Here is a 21,046-nt window from a genome sequence, read left to right as displayed (position 1 = left end):
GTCTATTTTCAGAAATGTCAGATTATAAATCTTTTAAAGATTTACATTAAGAATGAATGACTAAACAATTATAAGGAACATAAAATTAGAGTAAAAATCCAGGGGAGAATAAAAAGTTGAGATGGTATGTAAACTTTACAGGGCAACCATACAAAATGGGTATGTTGTGGCATCAGAATGCTCTGACAGAGAAGGCTAAATGTCTAAAAAGAAAAACCCTACATTCCCAAAGTGTCATAGCACTGAGCCCGAGCAGTTAAAGCTGTGTCAAACTGCATTAATTCTGTAGTGTAGGTGCAGCCATGGAGGCACTTGAAGAAGAATTTTGGCTGCCTGACTCAGGATGGACAGAAGATAGATTTCCAATTTCCAATGGTTAAACAGCAGCAACAATGAGAAGCTTTGTGTGACTTGTGTCCAGGCTATGTGACAGGCAGTATTTTCCTCTATGAGCCTACCAGGACTTTGAGATCTTTATGGGAGAATCTACCCACCCCACCACTCTTGGAGAAACATTTTGGTGGGTATGCATGAGAAATTTCCTATGCCTACTCCCAGACCCTTGAACTCCTTTGCCTGGGTTATCTCCCCAGTTCCTTTTTAGTTAAACTGTTTTATGTTTTAATTACACCTATTTTGTTTGATTTTATTGTTAGCCACCTTGAATTTCATTTTGGAAGAGAAAAGCTAATAAAGAATAAATACATAAATAAATAAGCTTTATTTTCCTCCTGAAGCAGGCTACTGAAATCAAGAGTACAAGGCCAGGCAAGTGTGCTTATGTATGGAAAGGACATGCTATGTACAGATTTTTGTGTGAAAATGGCATCTGTGAACTTCTGAGCTGAGCATATACACAGAGGTATGGTGTTTTGCAATTCTAAGTATGCCTTTTGGGACATTATTTTTCACCTGGCTTTGGTTGCTGTACCTCCAAATTCTTTTAAAAAACAACCCCACAAGGCTGAAACCTGCCTTTCCTTGCTATAACACATAGCAATATTTAATTCTATAAAACCCAGCCCACATATTTGCTCAGTAATCTTTTAATTTCGACCCATGCTTTGAAAGAATATGCTGGAGTTTGGCTTTCATCAGTGACCCATCAAGAATTTCAAAAACAAAATTTGGAATATAGAAGCAAACCTTAGAGAAGTCAGATGGACACCAAGCAACAGAGGTGACTTCTAGACCATGACCATGGAGCATAATGGGAGGAAGATGGGGCTCAGATACCTGAAACACAATGAATTACGAGTACTATCAGAAACAATCATTACTCATTGAGAAGCAGTCACATGCTATGGAAAAAAATGAGAAGACAGGATGCTGGAATATCAAGGCCTCTAGCTGTTGTAGGAATTCCATTAATCTGGATCCAGATTGCAACCCAGACTACAATCCCTCCAGTCCTAAAGGGACCTTGAAACTGTGGTACATGCTCTGGTAACCTCTCGCTTAGATTTTTGTAATGTGCTCTACATGGGGCTACCCTTGTACCATGCCTGGAAGCTTCAGTTAGTACAAAACATGGCAGCCAGATTTGTCACTGGTGCATCCAGGTTTGACCATAGAACACCTATCTTGAGAGATCTTCATTGGCTTCCTATTCGCTTCCAGGCACAGTACAAAGTGTTGGTTATCACCTATAAAGGCCTACATGGCTTGGGCCCGAGTTACTTGAGGGACCGCATTTCCCCATACAATCTGCCCCGCACACTCAGAACATCTGGGAAGAATCTGTTGGAAATTCCTTCGTCCAAATATGTTTCCACTTCCCAGATGGCCTTTTCAGTGGTGGCCCCGCGGATTTGGAACAGCCTTCCCAAGGAGCTCTGTCTGATGACCCCCCTAGAAACATTTAAAAAGAGGCTTAAAACCTTTCTCTTTTGTCAAGCCTTCCCCTCTGAAGCATGAAGTTGCGAATTTTCATTCCCACTGACTCTCTGCCTTACCCTCTTGAAGGATTGTGTTTAGAGTTTATTTATTTGTATGATTGTATTATTGGATTTTATCTATGAGATGGTTTGTAATGGTTTTAATAGTCTGTAAACCGCTTTGATCTATGGAAAAGCGGTATACAAATAAAATTTATCATCATTATTATTATTAATCAAAGAATTTAGGTCTCACCATGGGAGAAACAACAGAACCTTCTTTTATCAAGAAGGACATTGTTCTATTTACAGAAATTCTATAACTATAATATATGCTAACTTTTAAGGACAATAGCATTCTGTTCAAAATAATATATAAGTTTAATTAGCACTTTAAAATGGTTATGAAAACCTCATGTCCTACCTAGATTATTGTCTCCACAATGTCTCAATCCCTGCTCCAAAAAACCCCCCAGAAATGATCTGAAAATGAAACTGCAAGTGATATACATCTGCCTTGAGTCCATATACCAGGAGAAATGCAGTATATAAAAATATAATTAATGATACTACATTGGTTCTGGTTATGTTAGATGTGGAAAAGTAGCTCCTTGGGTTGTGCACCCCAAAATGTCCCCCATTATTTCTGAAGTTGCCCACCCTTGACTTAGAGGAAGCAAACTGGGGAAGACTGCTTTGCAGTTAGCAGAGCACATTATCTCCAATCAAATACAATAGATTTAATGCAGGATATTCTGGGAGCTGTTGTCCATAAAAGTAACATTTCTAAGCTTTGAAAAGAACAAGTGCAAGACACCAAATTCCTCCTTCTAGCCACTGACATATTGGTGTAGTGTATACCCTAATACTATAGATTTGATTTAAAAGAGAGAGAGAGAAAGAGAAGAAAAGGTGAAGATTCTCACTCTAGAAGTCTGTATACAGTACTACATTGTGCTTTCTTATTCTGTAGAAATCATAGAAACCGTGTGTATACCCCCCATTGCAATATAAAGAAATATGGGTATAATTATCCTACTTCTTCCTAGCCTCAGGCTTTCCTACTTAACATTGCTTGTCCAATAAAATGGCAGAAAAAGAATTTAAGTCAAAAATATGCATGTACTGGGTATATCTTACAATACACAAGCCTAAGATTGTGTACCCAGTGGCCTCCATTTGCCATTAACAATTTGCAAAATAAAGCAGTTATGCGTAACATATTTCACATGCAATCTTCCCATGTACAAACCTTCTAGAAATGTCTGGAGTGGTAATATTTAAAGATGAACGAAGGGAACAAGGGTGGTGGGAGGAGAGAAGAGTGGGATTTCAATCATGTTTATATATCCTCCTGTAACATTCCCTCTGGCTCCCAGGCAGGAACCCATCCATAGAGCTTACAGGGCTGAAGCTGCTTAGCTTCAGCAGTGTAACATGTGCATTCAGAGTATTTTCTAAGCACAGTAGAACATTATGAGTCAAAATCCCTTTGCCTGCCTCATAGCCCAGCCTGCTAGGATCTGCAAATCACCTGATCTGCTAGCACATTTGCAAATCCATCTTGCAAATCCCTCAAGAAAATGAAGCATAGAAATTTACTGGGAGAAATAAAGCAAAGATCTTGCTGCCCAGTTCTGTAGCAGATTTCATGTTACACAGTAGGCATGCAAAATTGCACATCTCCACATTCAAATCTCCTTCTAAATCAGAATTACAGCACAACCCCACATCTATCTACCCAGAGGTCAAACTCACTTACTTCAATGAGACTTACAGGCAAATGTAAGGGATTGCAGTCTAAAAACATCTTTTGACAGCCCTTACTGTTTTGAACACAATAAATTCAGAAGCCAAAACAGCCCCTGCAGCTAGATTTGCTTACTGTGACTCCACACATAATAGAAAGGAAGACATATTCTGTGGCAGAAATTTAGAGGTGGATACAAAAGGCCTTTGGTTCGCTGTGCTAAGGCATCATCAACTGCTGTTAAGCCACCTTTTTAATGAACTGAATCACAAGATGACATTAAGCCTTGCAAGGATGAGAAACTTGTGGTTCTCTATAACAGAGCCCAGACAAGTCACTTTTTCATCGACAACTCCCAGAATTCTCCAGCCTAAATTACCAGTGGATCAGCAGGGTGGGGGATTCTGGGAACTATAATCCCAAATGAAGCTTTTCTAACCCCCGATTCAAATGTTATTGGATTGCAGCTCCCATGAAGGGTCAACACAAGGTCTTCCCTTTCTGGTGCTTCCATGCCCTATCCTGTAAGAGCCACAGTCTCCATTCTGGCCAATTATTTGTAGTAACCAAGCCAGAATACCCAGGAGCACCTTCTCAAAATGGCACAGGTGAGAGAGCAAGTGATTTAATTCCATTCCACCCAGTCCAAATCATTTTACCCAGAATTAACAGGGAACAACCTAAGCTAACCTCATGCAGAAGAATCTCAGATGCTCATTTCTATACAGTGGTACCTCGGGATACGAAATACCCAGGTTACGAAATTTCCGGGATACGAAAAAATCCCATAGGAAATAATTGTTCCGGGTTACGAATGTTTTTTCGGGTTACGAAAAAAATTTTGGTGCTTTTCGGCGCTATTTCACACGGAATCGCGGCTTTTCCCCATTAGCGCCTATGGGTTTTCGGCTTGCGAAGGCTTTTCGGGTTACGAAAGCGGCCGCGGAACGAATTAATTTCGTAACCCGAGGTACCACTGTATTTCAATAAGCTCTACTTCCTGAAGCTATGAGTCACTGTTAGTAATGTGATATTTGATGGGGATTTGCACTGATGACTAAGCAAACCTAATAGATTCTTCACCATGTGTGTAAATGAAGCTTGCAAGGATGTATGAAAGGCACAGAGGCATGAAAGGATGCTCCATTTTGCCTGATCCAGTTCTTTTTCAGAAGCCTTTTTTTTTTTTGGTTCTGGCAGCTTGAAAGCTATATATAACGTTCTTAAGGAGGATGCACAATATTGGTTTGAGTCAGGTCAACTCATTTGAAGAGGGCTTTCCTTCCAAGTTTAGATCTGCTTCATGCCCTTTATTTTTTTTTTAAATGTCATGTTTAAAATCCAACCTCTTTGTCAAAACAGGCAATACCATGGAAACCAAAGCCCTTTTAGGGAAGACAGCTAAGCTCTTGGTAGGGAAAATACCTTTGTTTACATTTAGCAGATTTTTCTCTCCAATTTGTGTAGCAAGATCTCTTAATCCCTTATTAATGAGAGCAGGCAAAAGAACCTTATTTCCTGTTGGATCTAGATTCAGAAGGAATAAAATGCATCTGTGCATCTGGACAGCTTGTGGAACTTAAGGGGAAAGACACACAAAAACCTATCCACTGACAAAATGTTCATCTCACGGTTATAATGACTGCAAGGTGGAATGAACATCGGAAAAGTTCAGCTTTGGCTTAGAAGCAGTAACACAACTGCAAGCCTTCTTCAGTTCTTTGGAAGGAAAAAAATAATCGTGGAGCCAATCTATGCACCAAATACTTTGGTGTTGCCTAAGTCATTACTTCCAACAGCTGAATGCTCCAATTTGCAGATGGCAAGCCTGCTGATACGGAGGGCTGACTGTACGTCTGGAGATCATACAACAGGATTCCAATTGGAACAGATGTAGTTGCACAAACAACAGAAATAGCTTCCTGTGTAGCATCTTTTAGAGCAGCATGGGGACCTTTAGTCCTCCAGATGTCTCAGTGAGCAATGATAGGGGATTATCAGCGATGCCTGCAGTTTAAAACATCTGGAGGGCTAAGGTGGTGGTGGCAGCAGTGTTTTTATATGCTATCTTCAGCCTTTCCTCCAGCCCTGGGACAGCTTACATAACTTTTGCCTAGGAAGCACCAGACTAGCCTCTCTAGGAAGAATTCCTGAGTCTGGAGCAGCCACCAAGAAGGCTCTGTTCCATCCTATTATATATATCTGCAAGGGTAGTAGGATAGAGAATAGGGGTCCTCCCATCGTGTCTCAAAACACAAGCAGGTACATGTGTTGAGATATGATCTGTCAGATAGCATAGACCCAAGATATATAAAGCTTTATAGAGAACAATTGGCATTCAGGATTGTGCCCAGAAATGGCTTGGCAGTCAATGAAAATATTGGAACAAGTGAGTTGCGTGCTCCCTTGGACAGAGGTTAGCCACCTCTGTCCTAGAGGCATCCCAGATAGCCAATTCATCTCCTTCCCTTATAAAACCTATAGTGTAGGCACCATAAAAGCAAGCAGTTTATACCATTTCCATAGAAGATTATGTGGCAGCAGGATGTTGCTATATGAACAGTTTTTCCACGGGGCAGTTTTAAAGATGGCACTTACAATTTAACTTAATGCTTAATAGTGTAGAGCACAAACCTAAGTGGTTTCCCCACCACTTACTGAAATCCATCTGCATACTCATACACACAGCAGAATTGTAGGACAATTGAGAGTCAGACATGACGCCAATGAATTCTTATTGGGGTTGGCAGGAACATTTTTTCAGATGGCACAGGAATGGCAGCATCATGCTGTGGTGAAAAAAAAATCTCCCAATTCTAGCTCTTAGAGGAAGTGTAAAAAAAGCTTTTTAAAAAATATATACAATCAGATAGTTGGATACCTTGCTATGAAGAGTAATTCAACGGAGCAGCATTGCCATGATTAGCTGCTGAGTCAAGTATGAAAAATTGTTGGGCAAAAAATAAATGTCATTTGTGTCTCTGACCCAATGTCAATGTCTAAGGCTCAACTTAGGCAGACAGCCACAGCCTGAGGCAGAGCACATGATTTACACAAGGGCCAGCCCCTTGTTAGTGACATACAAAGGTCTAAATTGCACTTCATGTGTTGAATGCTGCTGTTCTTTTTTGATCTGTGCACAATAGTCATACCCAGGTGACATCCACATAAGCAGAGTTGTCCATTGTACATTTGGTAGTGCATTAAAGTACAGAGAGTAGTGTGTGAATGGCCATTACCTCTATGATCTGCCTTTGCGCATTGTGTACTGCAATTGCAGAAAGGGCTGTCAGCTGTGTACACTAACCAATGATCCACATAGATTGTGCTATGTTGGTGTTCCATATTGGGGTTGCATAATGCAACTCTGCCAGTGGATATTTATGGTACACTGAAGCAATGTAGGATCTCGGTCATCAAGTCTAAAGTTCAGTCCCTTGTACTCCAAGTAAAGTTGAAAAAGACTCCACTCTAAAGACCAGAAGAGTCCCTGCCAGTCAGTACAGTTCGTTCTAAGCAAGTGAAACAATGGGCTGACAAGTTACAAGACAACTTTCTGTGTTCATTTGATGAAAGATTGAATAGGCAATATTTCACTGCTTAAGTATTTTGTATACAATGCAGTGCCATACTTAATGAAGAACCCAACTCTGTTTGCAGGCTTGCATTCCAAATCAACCTTCCTAAACCTGGTGCCCTCCAATGCCGGACTACAACTCCCATTATCCCTGGCCAGCATGGCCTATGCTGACTGCAGCTTACTGGAGTTGTAGTCCAACATATATGGAGAACATCTGTTCATTAAGGCCGATTTAGATACTAAAATAACCCAACATGCTGAAAGCTCATCTGTATATAAGTGAAGATTTGCATGTCTTCCAGAGGTTTCATGATTTGTCCTGGAATATGTGGAAGGTCCTGTTCTCTTCCTGCAGAGCCGGAAGAGTTCTTAGCATGGGATCAGCTTTTAGCCATAAATTTTTAGACGTATAGATGAGTATATACGGTATGTTTTTAAGGTAGTGCTAAGAAGTTTAGGAATTTTATATCTGGACAGACCAGCTATCTTCCTTAATTTTCTACCAAAATACTTAAGAGTGTCCTCTTCAGCTGGTTTCCAGTGTAACAAAATAACAAGTGGATTGGGGGAGAAGAGGAACCTATTCAAGAAGCGTGCAAATCTTTCCTTCCTTATACAGATGAGCTTTCATCATATTGGGTTATTTTAGTTTTGACACAGAAATTTGATTTAGCAGAAAACATTTCATTCTGGTTATTTTATACTTGATGGGGCTGGTCCCAAAATGTCTAAATAAATGTCCTTGAGGGTGGAAAAATAATACATAAAATATTTGCGTTTCTCCACACATCAGCTCAGCATGCCAACTAAGCTTCTCAGCTGTCACTCAGTACTTAGGAATTTTGTTCAAGGCTGCGGCTGAGCCCTTGCTATAATAATGCAGAGGTCTTAACTCTGGGAAATTAAGCAACCCGGGGGCAGGCATGGGGTGGGGTAGAGCAGACACAAGTCTGATGCAAGAGCTTGTGAACAGGGGAAAGTGCTAGAGGAACAAGTGAGAGAAAATCAAAACAATTAAATCCATCTGACTCTGGTGAATGCGGAATGCTGTTAAATATGAAGCAAGAACTATCACCTTGTCGTAGCTAAGCAGGACTGAAGAGGAATTTTTAAAAACCCATTAAAACCAGATTAAGATCAGCAACCTCAAATAAGCAGCAGCAAGGAGAAGAGCAAGGCAGAAATTTGGCTCTGCTTTATATCGAGGCTTTCTCTCAGCCATGACAGCTATCTAAGATATGCACAGCATGCCACAGTGAAGGCTTTTTTCTTCTGGACTCCCAGAATCTCCTAGGCTTTGTCTACATGGTTGATTTACTCTGGAGTTTCCCCTGGCTTGCTGTGTTTTGTTTATAAAACGCAGGGCCAAAACCTCAAATCGGGTCTGGATTATCTTCACAATGCCTGCACCAAATTCAGGGCTTCCTCTCTTAACTTACATTCAATTAACTCACTTTTTGCTGCAGGGTTTCAGGTCTCTTTGCAGTGACAGTGGTGGTTGTCTTTTCACTCACAGTCCCTCTGAGCTGCCCAGTGTTGATTGCATGGTTGGGCACCTTGTTCTGACTTCAGTAGTGGCATTGGGCAATGAACAGAGGTTGCGTGTAAAGGAAACCACCCATCGTTTATTGCAAGAGCTGAAAACCCACAAGAGACCAGATGGGTCCAGAGTATTTTAACAAGTGTAGAGCTGTCCCCAGCCAGCATCCTCCAGTGATGCCCTGTGACTACCTTCCCACCTTCTCAGCAGATGTAACAAACACAGAGAGAAGAGAGCAGAACTGTTGGCAGAGCATTTGCAGGGATTTCAGTTGCTTACCTTCCAGATACAGGGATGCGTGTTGCTGGAGCCACTAAGCAAGAACTGGTCATCTGGACTGATGCTGGATTTGACATAGAAGCTGGAGTTTTGATGCCCACTGAAAACTGAGACTGAAGTTCAAGGGGGAAAGGGGTTGGGAAAAAAGAACAAGAACCAGACACAAATTGAGTGTAAGTCAATTATACAATATAGGCCAATAATGCAGGTGTTTCCTGCCTGTTCACACCCCAGTCTAAATTGTTAGGCATATTTCTTTTCACTCTAGGGCAAATGGCTTCTTCCACTAGCTTTCATGGATATTGACAACTTGAAAGGCTACAAGGAGGAAAAAGTAAAAAAGCGAAGGCAAAGATGGCAAATGTTAGGAGGCAAAGCAGGATTCCAAGCAAGAGTCTGAAAACTGTAATTTTGCTTGTCACATTGCCCTAGTATTATCACATCTGTCAGTGTCACCATGGTGCCATAACCCTTCCCCCTCAGCTCCTAGTCTCACTAACTTCACCCATCATCATTTTCACTAGATCCCTTCAAATGATTTCCGCTCATAAAAGAAGTGGGAGCAGGGGTCAGCACTCACTGGCCCCCACCCTTATGGATGTATCTCCAACTGCCTGCTTCACCCCAAACCCAATGAGCTAGTCTTGCTGCAATTGATCTGGAGAGGTTTAACGTCTACATGAAGTAGATCCTAGCACACTGTTTCTAGTCTGAGACTGCTTCAACTGCACTGGCTCAGTGCGAGAAAATCCTAGGAATTGTAGTTTATTGTGGCATTAGCGCTGGCAGAGAAGGCTAAATGTCTCCCAAAACTACAGTTCCCAGAATTCCCTAGCATTATGCTGCATTTCTCTGTGTTTTGGACCAATTATCCTCTACTGTTCCAAATGTTTAACCACACAACGAACACCAGCAACTTTTAATGCAGGTAATTCTGAATGCTGGCTCTAGTCTACCTAACGACTCAAATTTCTCATCTTGTGCCTGTATGCTGAGCAATATCAGCTGGGGCTAACTTCAGTCAAATAAATATGGTTCTGTATGCAAGAATTATTTAGTCCCCATATGATCCAGGAGGCTCTTATATTCACTTGGATTCTCAAGACTTTACTGTTTCTCAAGGCAGTTTACACTTTCAAAAAAAATTAAAACAAAACAAAATGCACTTGCTTGTCTGGTCAGCTTCCTTATACTTCCTTCAGTTCCATTTTGCACCAATTACTACTACCTTTCAGTCCTCTGGCATTGATTATTTTAGGGAAGCTGCTACTTATTTCCTGCAACTGATATCTTATTTCTTGAGGAGGATATGCACAAGCTGAATGACATGGGTCACACTGCTATTTTTAAGGACTCTGTAAACTTCCCCTGTTCTGTGATGCCTTGGAACTACTGTTCCAAATATCTAAGGCCCCTGATATGTCAAGAACTGGAAGTGCCTGTCACTAACTGGGGAAAGTTATATCCAGATGCAAAGGGTTGACTGTAGGAGTGGAAAGGACACATGTCTGAACTTAGCACAGAATGTAACAGGGGGCATCTATTAGGAATTGGACAGAAAAATGTTACAGGTCATCTTGGACCAGAATTTATCCACTCCATGATTTGAACAAACTGCAACTAGTAGCTGGGAATCATAGTTATTAGCTTGCAGTCTGAATTGTACACCTAAAAATAGTTTCAGCAAAGGTGAGTGCCAGTAAAATGCATACATTTTAAAAGTACACACAAGCACACTTTGGCTAATGGGAGAAAAAAAAGCACAGAATTACTAACTTTGAGTTAAATAATCCCTGCCCCACTAGGGTAGCACAACGAGGTAACCTATGCCTCTGTAGTTCCTTTCTGCCGACAATGCATACATTTCCAAAAAATACACACAGAAGTACACATTTCAGTGCAAGAAGAACACCTCACAATCTGACACACACTTGATTCAGGTTGAACTGTAATTTTTATTTGTTTGCACACCCCTAACTTCTATGAATCCATAAAGGGAAGCTACACATGTTGCACCTTTAAAGTGTACACATTGTAAGCTGCCACAGTAGCTGGTTTTCTCGTGGTAAAAATGGCAGGATTTTATAGTTCTCCTTAGCGTTCAAGTGTACAGGATACAGTGTGAGCTCAGATGGTTGGAATGCAGGCAAGTTTCTACAGAAGGTTTCTGTGACCTAGTTTCTTCCAAAAGGGGGAAAAGGTGAAGTAATTATATTCTAGAAACTCTTGAGGCAAAGAAGTAGTTCAATCAGATGAAGTACAAAAAGGAAACTAGCAGCACCTGCTCTTTTCAAACTTATTTAAATCTGCCTTTCGGTATTTGCTGCTCTCTGGTGGCCTGAGAAGAGATTCTGCTAAGATACAGAAGAAAAGCCAAGCACTAAATAAGATAGGGGTTAAAACACATTCAAGGTATAGCGATAGCCACCAAGTTCTACGGCTTTAAAAGAGGGCTAGATATGGCTTTCAATGGATGCCTGTCACAAAGGATACACACTGTCTCTATGACAGGGGCAGCATGCCTTATATACTAATTGCTAAGAAAAATAAGGAAGAAAGTTACTCATGTTCTTCTTGCTGTTTTCCCAGAAGCACCCAAAGCTCATAAGTCGAATGCATATTCCAGTTTACCTAAAAGTATTCAACCAAATCCAATTATTAGACCCAACTAGAGAGTTTATTTAGGTACTGAGTTAACAAACCCCACTGATTCAATGGATTTACTCTTAACTGGCCAAACTATTTGATTTAGCCCCATGAAGACAGTGGACGTGACATCTAAATTGTTTTAAAGTATTTTAACTGATTTAGTCTGTCTTCTTTTAACCTGTTTTAATGCCTTTCTAGCTTTTAAAATCATTTTTACTGTTCAGGTTGTTTTAAATTGATTATGATAATTATATTGTACACTGCTCTGAGATCTTTATATAGACAGAAAGATGGCTTCGGGTTGCAATTGCTTCAGGTTGCAATTCTATGCCCTAGGCTAGGCATCACTAAATGTAGAGAAGTTTTCCTTTTAGGAAACATGCACAAGATTATGCTGTTAGGCAATGACTGACACAATAAATCCACACATCATACCCTTGCAAATTTAAGAAGTACCTAATGTTATGAATGAACTATCTTCTAACAATATCATTCTTACCTGGAGTGGTCTTAAAGCTTGACATGCTAAACATGTATATATTGTCATCGGTACAATTAGCAAACAAGCTGGTACCAGTTGAATCCAGAACAAGACTAGAATAACCTAGGGGAAACAAGATTACCTATTTAAATACATTAAATATTGAATTGAATACATAATCTCCCTCTTCAGAAATGATAAACTTGAGAAGTAACAAGTGACACCTGCCACAAATGTTGCAAACCACACAGTGGTTCAGTGTGCCACCCAGTAAGCCCATTAGAAATGCCTTTTCCTCACTGGCCTGCTTCCATTTCCCTTCTCCTCTGGGTTTTCTTTTCCTTTCCCCAAAGGTAGTCAACATCCTGAAGCCATATTCTGCCTTATGGTGTTCTCACAGCTTCACCCACCTGTTTTTAACCTCTGAAGTTTTTTTTTCAATAACAAAATCTTGCATGTATCTGGAATAAGGAGTCCTTCTATGTATCTAAATAAGTGGGCTCTAGGTCTATGAAAGTTTGTACTGAAATAAACTTGTTCTTACAATGCCAGATAGAATCATAGAATCAGCGTTTGAAGAGACCGCAAGGGCCATCCAGTCCAACCCCCTGCCATGCAAGAAATCCAAATCAAAGCATCCCCGACAGATGGCTATCCAGCCTCTGTTTGAAAACCTCCAAGGAGGAAGATTCCAAAGGAGTGTGTTCCACTGTTGGACAGCCCTTACTGTCAGGATGTTGAGGTGGAATCTCTTTTCCTGTAGCTTGCATCCATTGCTCCGGTTCCTAGTCTCTGGAGCAGCAGAAAACAAGTTAGCTCCCTCCTCAATATGACACCCCCTCAAGTATTTAAACAGGACTATCATATCACCTCTTAACCTTCTCTTCTCCAGGCTAAACATCCCCAGCTCCCTAAATCATTCCTCATAGGGCCTGGTTTCTAGACCCTTCACCATTTTAGTCGCTCCAGGGCACTAATGGCACCTTGGCAGTGGCGCAGAAAGGAGATGCATTCCGCAGCTCCTTTTTGGAGTGCATTGTTGCCGGCGTCTCAGCGCTCCTTTCTGCCTGTCTTTACCCCCCTAAATTACCAAACCACAAAATAACTAATAAGGGCTAAGGTTTCTGGACATGGAAAGACAAAGTCTTCCCCCAGTTTTATCTGATGGAAGATAATGGAAAGAATTTAAGGATTCAAACCTGGTCTCCCATACTCCTAGTCCAACATTTCAGCAACTACATCATGCTGGCTCTAACAATACCGCCATCTTTCCAGATTTTACTTTGTTCCCACCACTACTCCCTTCTCCTTTTGTGTGGTGCCGTTTTAGATTGTAAGCCTGAGGGCAGGGAACCGTCTAGTGCTTTATAAATAAAGGTTAATAATAATAATAATAATTCATGAAGTCTATTAGATTATGGTGGAGTCAATTCATGAAGACTATTAGTTTATGGTGGAGTCAACAGATGGTGTGTCATACTAACATGCTAAGAAATCCATTATGTCACAGTGGTTTAATTAAGGGCAATGGCAGGTGTCACTTGGTTTGTGGGGACAGCCAAAAGGATGCGTTTGTCCTTCTCTTTTGCCATGGTGGCGGCCACCTGAAGAGGAAGTTGCAGCTGTGATGAAGCCAGGAAGGGCATGCCTGCCTCTTCTCATCCCGTAGTCGGAGGAGGGCCCGACGGTGTCACCTGGTGTAGGCCGTACTCCCCAGGGATGCCACAACTAAGCACGGGGTAAAGTATGGGTCTCTAGATATTGCTGAACTGCAACTCCCATCAGTCCTTGCCAGCAGAGCCAGTTGTGAGATATGTTGAGAATTATAGTTCAGCTACATCAAGAGGACCACACTTTGTCCACCTCTGGCATAGATTTTGTGAAGCACAGGAACCAATGAAAGATGGCTGTATCACCATTTAAGATGATTTCCATAGAATTAAACAGTAGTTCCCAAATATGTAAACACTAACATCTGCAACCAGTATTCTAGTTAACAACAAAATTGTTGAAATACAATGCCTTTAAAACTCCAGCCCCAGAAAGCCAATCCATTACATGACTTCTTTTGATACAGCTCATCAACATGCCATTTTCAGTGCCAAAACTTAAGACGGATCCAGAGAATCAGACAAAGGCATAACTCTAGTGTGGGAATGCAAATTAGTCAGTATTTAAGAGACAAACAGAGATTGAGAGAGATTGTTTCCAACATACCTAGTTTACGTGTGCTATTCCCAGGATAGCCGAAAGACCTGGAAGGTAATGGATCCTGACGGTAAGTGGTGTAGTTCTTTCGCAAGTCCCATACCTTGATGACACTAAAATTTGAGACAGAGGTTCTGCATCACTGTCCATTTTCATTTATTTATTATTTTTATTTATTTCATTTGTATGCAGCACCAAGGACAATACAACTTTCTGTATGATCAATTAACCCAACATGCCTTTAACAAATGTATTAAAAGTGAGTGACAATGACTGACTAGTACACAACATTAATGGCTTCTTCCATTTCTCTAACACATTCAGCAATGAAACATCTAGCATAAAATCATTACCTAGCCAGAAAAATGAGATTTTATTTCATTAGAGCTTGAAAAATCAGCCACCATGATAATGCTTTCTACTTCATTTTTTAAACTAAAGTTGCTTTATTGCATTATTCAAGACAAGGCATGCAATGAACTCTAAACGTCCATTTAATCTGTACAAAGCTGTGCGGCTAACACTGGTTGAAATAAAGGGTTTCATTTTTAAAAGCCTGTTATGCCAAAGTCAGATGCAGCATACTAAAATGATTACCTGTGAGCTCCTCAGCCATCCTGCAAATCTAACTTTGTAATGAACAAACAGACAAGCCAATATACGGAGTGCTGGCTCAGTCATCAGGACTGTTGCTCTCCATCATGCATGAGGATGCCTCTCTCAATACCATCTGGGGTGGATGGTTGTACAGGCTTACCCCGGGTTACGAATTTAATTCGTTCCGCCGCCGCTTTCGTAACCCGAAAAGCTTTCGCAAGCCGAAAACCCATAGGCGCTAATGGGGAAAAGCCGCGATTTGGTGCGAAAAAGCGCCGAAAAGCACCAAAATTTCTTTCGTAACCCGAAATAACCTTCGTAACCCGGAACAGTTTTTTTCAATTGATTTTTTCGTAACCCGGAAATTTCGTAAGGCGGCGCATTCGTATCCTGGGGTACCACTGTAGTCCTACAGAGCATGTTGCTAGGGCCTCTGGCTCCTTCTCCCCAGCGCCATTTTTTGGCTTCCAGCTATCTTGGAGAGAAAGCTGGAAGCCAAGAAAAGGCAAGGAGGAGGAGGAATGGGAACGCACATGCCTGTTCCTCCCTCTGTCGGCCCATGCTTGGCAAAATAGTGTCGCATAGGTTCGCCATCACGGGTATAGTGGTTTGAGCACTGAACTATGACTCTGGAGGTCAGGGTTTGTTTTCCTGCTCAACTCTGGCACCCCACTGGATGACCTCAGGCAACTCACACACTCTCAGCCCCAGAAAACCCTGTGATTTCCCCTGAGGATCAGCATAAGTTGGAAATGATTTGAATGCACACAACAGCAGCAACACTTTAAAGTAGTATCTTCTCAGACAGACAGCACAGTATAGTGGTTTGGGTGTTGGACTACGACTCTAGAGACCAGGGTTTGATTCCCAGCTCAGTCAAGAAATGCACTTGGGCAAGTCACATGCTCTCAGCTTCAAGGGAAAGCAGTGGCAAACGTCCTCTAAATAAATCTTGCCAAGAAAACCCTGTGATAGGGTCGCTTGAAGTCGGAAACGACTTGACGGCAAGCAACAGTAAGTTCTCAACTATTAGACACATCCTGAAATGTTTTCAAAGAGTTGTTATCTGAATACAAGAGAGTTACCTCAGCAGGAGTAGGCTCTACTATGGTAACACTCATTATGAATTAAAAGTCCAATATAAGAGGCATTCAATAAGTCTGTAACACACATATCTCTTAAATGTCCTCAGTTCAACACAGGAGAGTTAAGAAGGGTTTTTAAAACTTTTTCAAAAATGGTGTTCTTACCCATCAACTGCCCCTGCTGAAATTAAGGTGTGTTCATCCTGAAGTAGCACCACTGTCACACTTTGCTGAAAGTCCTTAAAAGATAAGAAAACGGTTCCTTTCTGCACTGATTTGTCTTGGCATTCTCAATAAACATAGTTTAACAAACTGCTTTTTCTTCTTTACTGTTAATGAAATTATCCCTCATTTACTGATGACTAGCACTATAGTGCTACAGACTGATACAGTGGCTCCATCATAAATATTTAATCTACACATAACAGTCATGAACAAAAGAAAACATATAAGAGGTAAGGTTGTAGGTTGTATACCTACTACAAGTAGGTATATCAGTGATTAATCAACACTGAATACAGTACAGAGGACAGATATAGGTCTCTACGGGTGTACAAGTGGCCTCTGATGATTCTGGGTGAATGTGTTGTTTTTGGGGGTGTAAGTGAAAGAAACCACATAAGAGGACACACAAGAGGAAAAGAAAGATGTTTGCGTGCCAGACTGAGGGCCAAAACACACTGCAGAAATAATCCAGTTTGAGACTGCTTTAACTGCCTTGGCTCAAAGCTAGGGAATTCTGAGAATGGTAGTTTTGTGTGACATATAGCCTTCTCTGTCAGAGAGCTCTGGTGCCACAATAAACTACAATTCCCAGGATTCTCTTAAAATGGTCTCAAACTGGATTATTTCTGCAGTGTGTTTTGGCACTGAGAAAAAACAATTGTTTTGTGGAAATCCGAACAAAACTGTCTTGTGATGTCACAGCACTCCTTTTTTCCCTTCAGCCACCTTTCAGCATAATTATTACTGAAGCCTTTGCTCACTTATTCCACCTAGCATTTATTACTTCCACAGTTTACTTTTGAGCCCAGTGAGATTTCAATTGTTACAGATTTAGAATGTCTTACAGAACTAGCCTTTTAAAAAAGCAAGATATTCTGTAACTTCTAGATCCTTACCACTGACGGAGCAAGCCCTCTTACGCTCTGCTTCTTCTTCTTTAGATTAGATGGTGTCTGCTTGTCTGTTACGTTGTGGGCACCACTTATTTGTTTCACCTGTCTGTAAAATCCATCTGGAAAGCAGTTTCAAGAAGCAATGTTAAAAGAAGCACCACACTTGCATGCATAATATTAACTAGTCATCCTCTAAATTTCAAGGCTATATTTATACCTCTGCAGGGGGAAAAACTTTACAAAACTTTATGAAGGCAAGGTACTGGGGAGAGGAGAAAATAAGTAGATATATAGTATACCTTTCTTATTGCATCGAACATCCCAGACCATTATGTTTCCATCTCTTCCTCCAGTACAGAACACCGCTGTGAAATATAAAAATGGGACTCATTAATGAAAAAAAAAGACAGCCAATAGTAAGTTCCTATGAAGAAGTCTTTATCTTGGCCAAGGGGTATGACCAGGTCTACAGAAAGGACCCATCAATCCAGGCTAAGATCACCCCTCTGCCACACGCTCTGCAACGCAATTAGGTTTTAAAAAGAGCTGACATGGGCATGTCTACATGGACAATTGAAACTGGTTTGCCCTCGCTGCAACCTATCTTCATGGGGCAGTGCCAGATTCAACTAAGATGGTCTTCACAAGAGAAGGCCAGTTCCACATTGAATCCAGGCCATCCTTTCCTTAAACTGGTTTTTTAAAACCTCACCTTTTGTTCTAGAACTTCCAGAAAAAACTTCCTCTGAAATCACAACAAGGCACCCAGTCATATGATTTAGTCTGGGTGACTTGTTTTTAACCTCAGAGGGAGAAACCTATGACAGCAACATCTGCACCAGGTAGCACATTGGTACACTGTGTAAACAGCTGCCTAGCATCGCTCTGGAGTGCTCAGGTAACGGGGAACTTGGGGCAGTGTCTGGGCCAGAATACTCCCCATCATGGCTTTGCTGCATGGGCATCATGGCTCTGCTGATGGAAAGGAGGAGGGAAAGGAAAACCTTTGATGTACATGGGGAAATCTGCTTCCATTACACTCAACTCAGCTGACAACAGGGCAACTCTTATGTTCCACTTGTTCTCCTCCTCTCAAAAGAGAAATGCCAAGATTTACTGATGATGACTTACCTTTCTCAAATTTAGAGAAAGCAACTGACTTGAGACTGCACTGATGTCCTTTGCATACCCCCAGCAATTCTTCAGTCATAGCATCCCACAGTTTCGCTGTCTGGTCTCCTGAGGCAGTAACCTGAGAGATAAACATGAATTAGTTATTCTATGCAGTAAGAGAGAACAAGTCATTTAGTACCTTAAGACACTATTAACATATTGAGACTGAGTCTTTTGAAGCCAAAAACTGATCTTTCAATGGGACTAAGGGGGAAAATAGACTGGCAAAATGCGGCATCTTCCCAGTGGTTTGGGGGCGTGGCGTAAACACGATCCACCCCGCCCAAGATGCCCCGCTGCCCACACGGTGGTGGTTTTCAGCAGCACAGTGTTTAGATGCCACATGGGCTCTGATAAATTACTACAGCAGCAGCAAAGGCACCATTTTCCCAGCACAGAAAGGAGTGGGTCTCTGCCAGTTTTTCGTGCCAGAAAAACATTGGGTTGAAGGCATGATGTGGGGTTGCTGGGGTTCCGCCACAGCCCCAATCTAGTGTTTTTGGGCCGTCTGTTTCAGCCCTTCTCAAGCAAGCATGAAGAGAACTGCTGCCTCAGAAGGTAGCAAGCATATACATGGATTGGCTTGAGGGCAGAAGACTGAATGATAATAGAAATGCAGCTAATGTGTCCCAATACTCTGAATGCAAGAGAAACACCTTAAAGATTTAATAGAGTTAGAAGGGTATTGGAAGTCATCTTGTCCAGTGCTTTGCAAGCTATCTATTGCAGGAACCAGTTGAAATATATTTGTTTTTCTTTCCAGGAAACTTGTAGAGTGCTGATATACACTGATGACATATTAGGGCATCCAATGTGATTTGTGCCATACTATGTCAGCAGTGTCCATCAGCACTGTACATTGGGCAAACAGGCCAGTCCCTGCACTAGAGGATAAATTGACATAAATCAGACATTAGGAATGGGAATAGACAAAAACCGGTGGCAGAACATTCCAATCTCCCTGAGCATTCCATGTTGATCCTCATAAAAGTGGTCCTTGAACAAAAAAACTACAAATGTAGATTGGAAAGAGAAACCCTGAAAAGGAGCCCTGGTGGCGCAGTGGTTAAATGCCTGTACTGCAGCCATTCACTCAAAACCACAAGGTTGCAAGTTCAAGACCAGCAAAAGGGCCCAAGCTCGACTCAGGCTTGCAAATGAATACCCAGACCAGGGGTAGGCAACCTGCGGCCCGCGGGCCAGATGCAGCCCGGCAAGGCCTTGGGACCGGCCCCAGCCCGGTCCTGCCGCCAATTGCCGCCGGAGCCTTTGGCCTCTTGTGTGAGGATGTGGGGCCTTTGGCCTATCAGGAGGAGGTGGGCAAGCGGCAGGCAAGGGGGGCAATTGTCTATAGAAGCCTCCGAAACATGCATTTATATTAACATTTTTTAAACAAATTTAACAATTTTTTTGCGTGTCCTCCATTTTTTTTTTTAAAAAAGTGTCCTCCATTTGAAAATTTTGTCTTATATTTGTCCCGGTTTATTTATTTAATTAATTTTGTAAAAAAAAAAAAAAAAATTAATTATTTGTTTTTTGGCTTCGGCCCCCCAGTTGTCTGAGGGACAGCAACCCGGCCCCCCGGCTCAAAAAGGCTGCCTACCTGACCCAGACTGTTGGGGGCAAATTAGCTTACTTGCTAATTAGCTTACTTGCTGTTCACCACTATGATCTTTGGAATAGCGGTATATAAATAAAAACAAACAAAAAACAGCAGAATTGGAATTCATCCATAAACTACAGTCCCTCAGCAATGGTTTGAACAGGGACAATGGCTTCTTGGCTAATACACCCATTTCAACACTATCTGACCCCACCCTCATGGGGGCATCCTCCACTCATCTATTCTCCCCTCCTGCAGGCAAGTTTCCAAGGCCAAACTGGTCTTGCCATCTCATTTCCATATCCAAAGGCTATGTCTTTGTCCACAAATGACTGTTGTTAAAACTGAAGTTGCTACTTCATTTCCATACCCAAAGGATTTTGAATTTGAATTGACATTTTTACATACCTATGGCATATATATGTCTGTCCCTGGCTTCTACTCCACCAAAAGCATCTGAGGAAGTAACTGAAGTCTCAGAAAGCTCATGCTGCCAACTTTTTTCTTTCATAGATTTTTGTGGGTTTTTCGGGCTTTATGGCCATGCTAGTCTCCAAGGTGCTACAAGATCTCTCTACATACCCATTCATGACATGCTGTTTACTCAATTCCTGGACCCAAGAAACATCAATCCATAGATCCCTCCATTTGTTGGCATACATTCTCTTATGTTCTTGCTGGATTACAGTCAAATAGAAAGAGCACTGGAGTTTGACTTCTCTTAAATTCTGTTACACATAAAGAAGAGATAATACTATACTCACAATTGTGTGTTCTTTGGGCATCCAGGCAAGATCAAAAACAGCATTTGAATGAGCTTGCCACTCTGAAAGCAAAAAAGAAGCACACATTAACTTTAAGTATGATGGTATCTTTCAGAATAGAACATCTGGTGGTGCAGTGGTTAAATGCCTGTACTGCAGCCATTCACTCGAAACCACAAGGTTGCGAGTTCAATACCAGCAAAAGGGCCCAAGCTCGACTCAGGCTTGCATCCTTCCGAGGTCACTAAAATGAGTACCCAGACTGTTGGGGGCAAATTAGCTTACTTGCTAATTAGCTTACTTGCTGTCACCGCTATGATCTTTGGAATAGCGGTATATAAA

General features: G+C 41.5%; 1 protein-coding gene across 1 annotated transcript in view; it reads right to left on the bottom strand.

The window, feature by feature from the left end:
• Nucleotides 1-21,046, bottom strand: part of DTL (denticleless E3 ubiquitin protein ligase homolog) — a 35,847-nt gene that overhangs the window by 10,665 nt on the left and 4,136 nt on the right. The window contains exons 4-12 of the mRNA XM_042470548.1: nucleotides 20,705-20,766; nucleotides 18,296-18,416; nucleotides 17,464-17,529; nucleotides 17,168-17,283; nucleotides 16,212-16,285; nucleotides 14,374-14,477; nucleotides 12,175-12,279; nucleotides 9,027-9,139; nucleotides 1,147-1,236 (exon numbers count right to left, since the gene is read on the bottom strand). Of these exons, the coding sequence (XP_042326482.1) occupies nucleotides 1,147-1,236; nucleotides 9,027-9,139; nucleotides 12,175-12,279; nucleotides 14,374-14,477; nucleotides 16,212-16,285; nucleotides 17,168-17,283; nucleotides 17,464-17,529; nucleotides 18,296-18,416; nucleotides 20,705-20,766 (851 nt within the window). The remainder of the gene's footprint in view (nucleotides 1-1,146; nucleotides 1,237-9,026; nucleotides 9,140-12,174; nucleotides 12,280-14,373; nucleotides 14,478-16,211; nucleotides 16,286-17,167; nucleotides 17,284-17,463; nucleotides 17,530-18,295; nucleotides 18,417-20,704; nucleotides 20,767-21,046) is intronic.

This window comes from Sceloporus undulatus, chromosome 1 (genome assembly GCF_019175285.1).
Source record: "Sceloporus undulatus isolate JIND9_A2432 ecotype Alabama chromosome 1, SceUnd_v1.1, whole genome shotgun sequence".
Taxonomy (NCBI): domain Eukaryota; kingdom Metazoa; phylum Chordata; class Lepidosauria; order Squamata; family Phrynosomatidae; genus Sceloporus; species Sceloporus undulatus.
The sequence above is the reverse complement of the archived record's forward strand: the minus strand, read 5'-3'. Positions and strand labels throughout refer to the sequence as shown.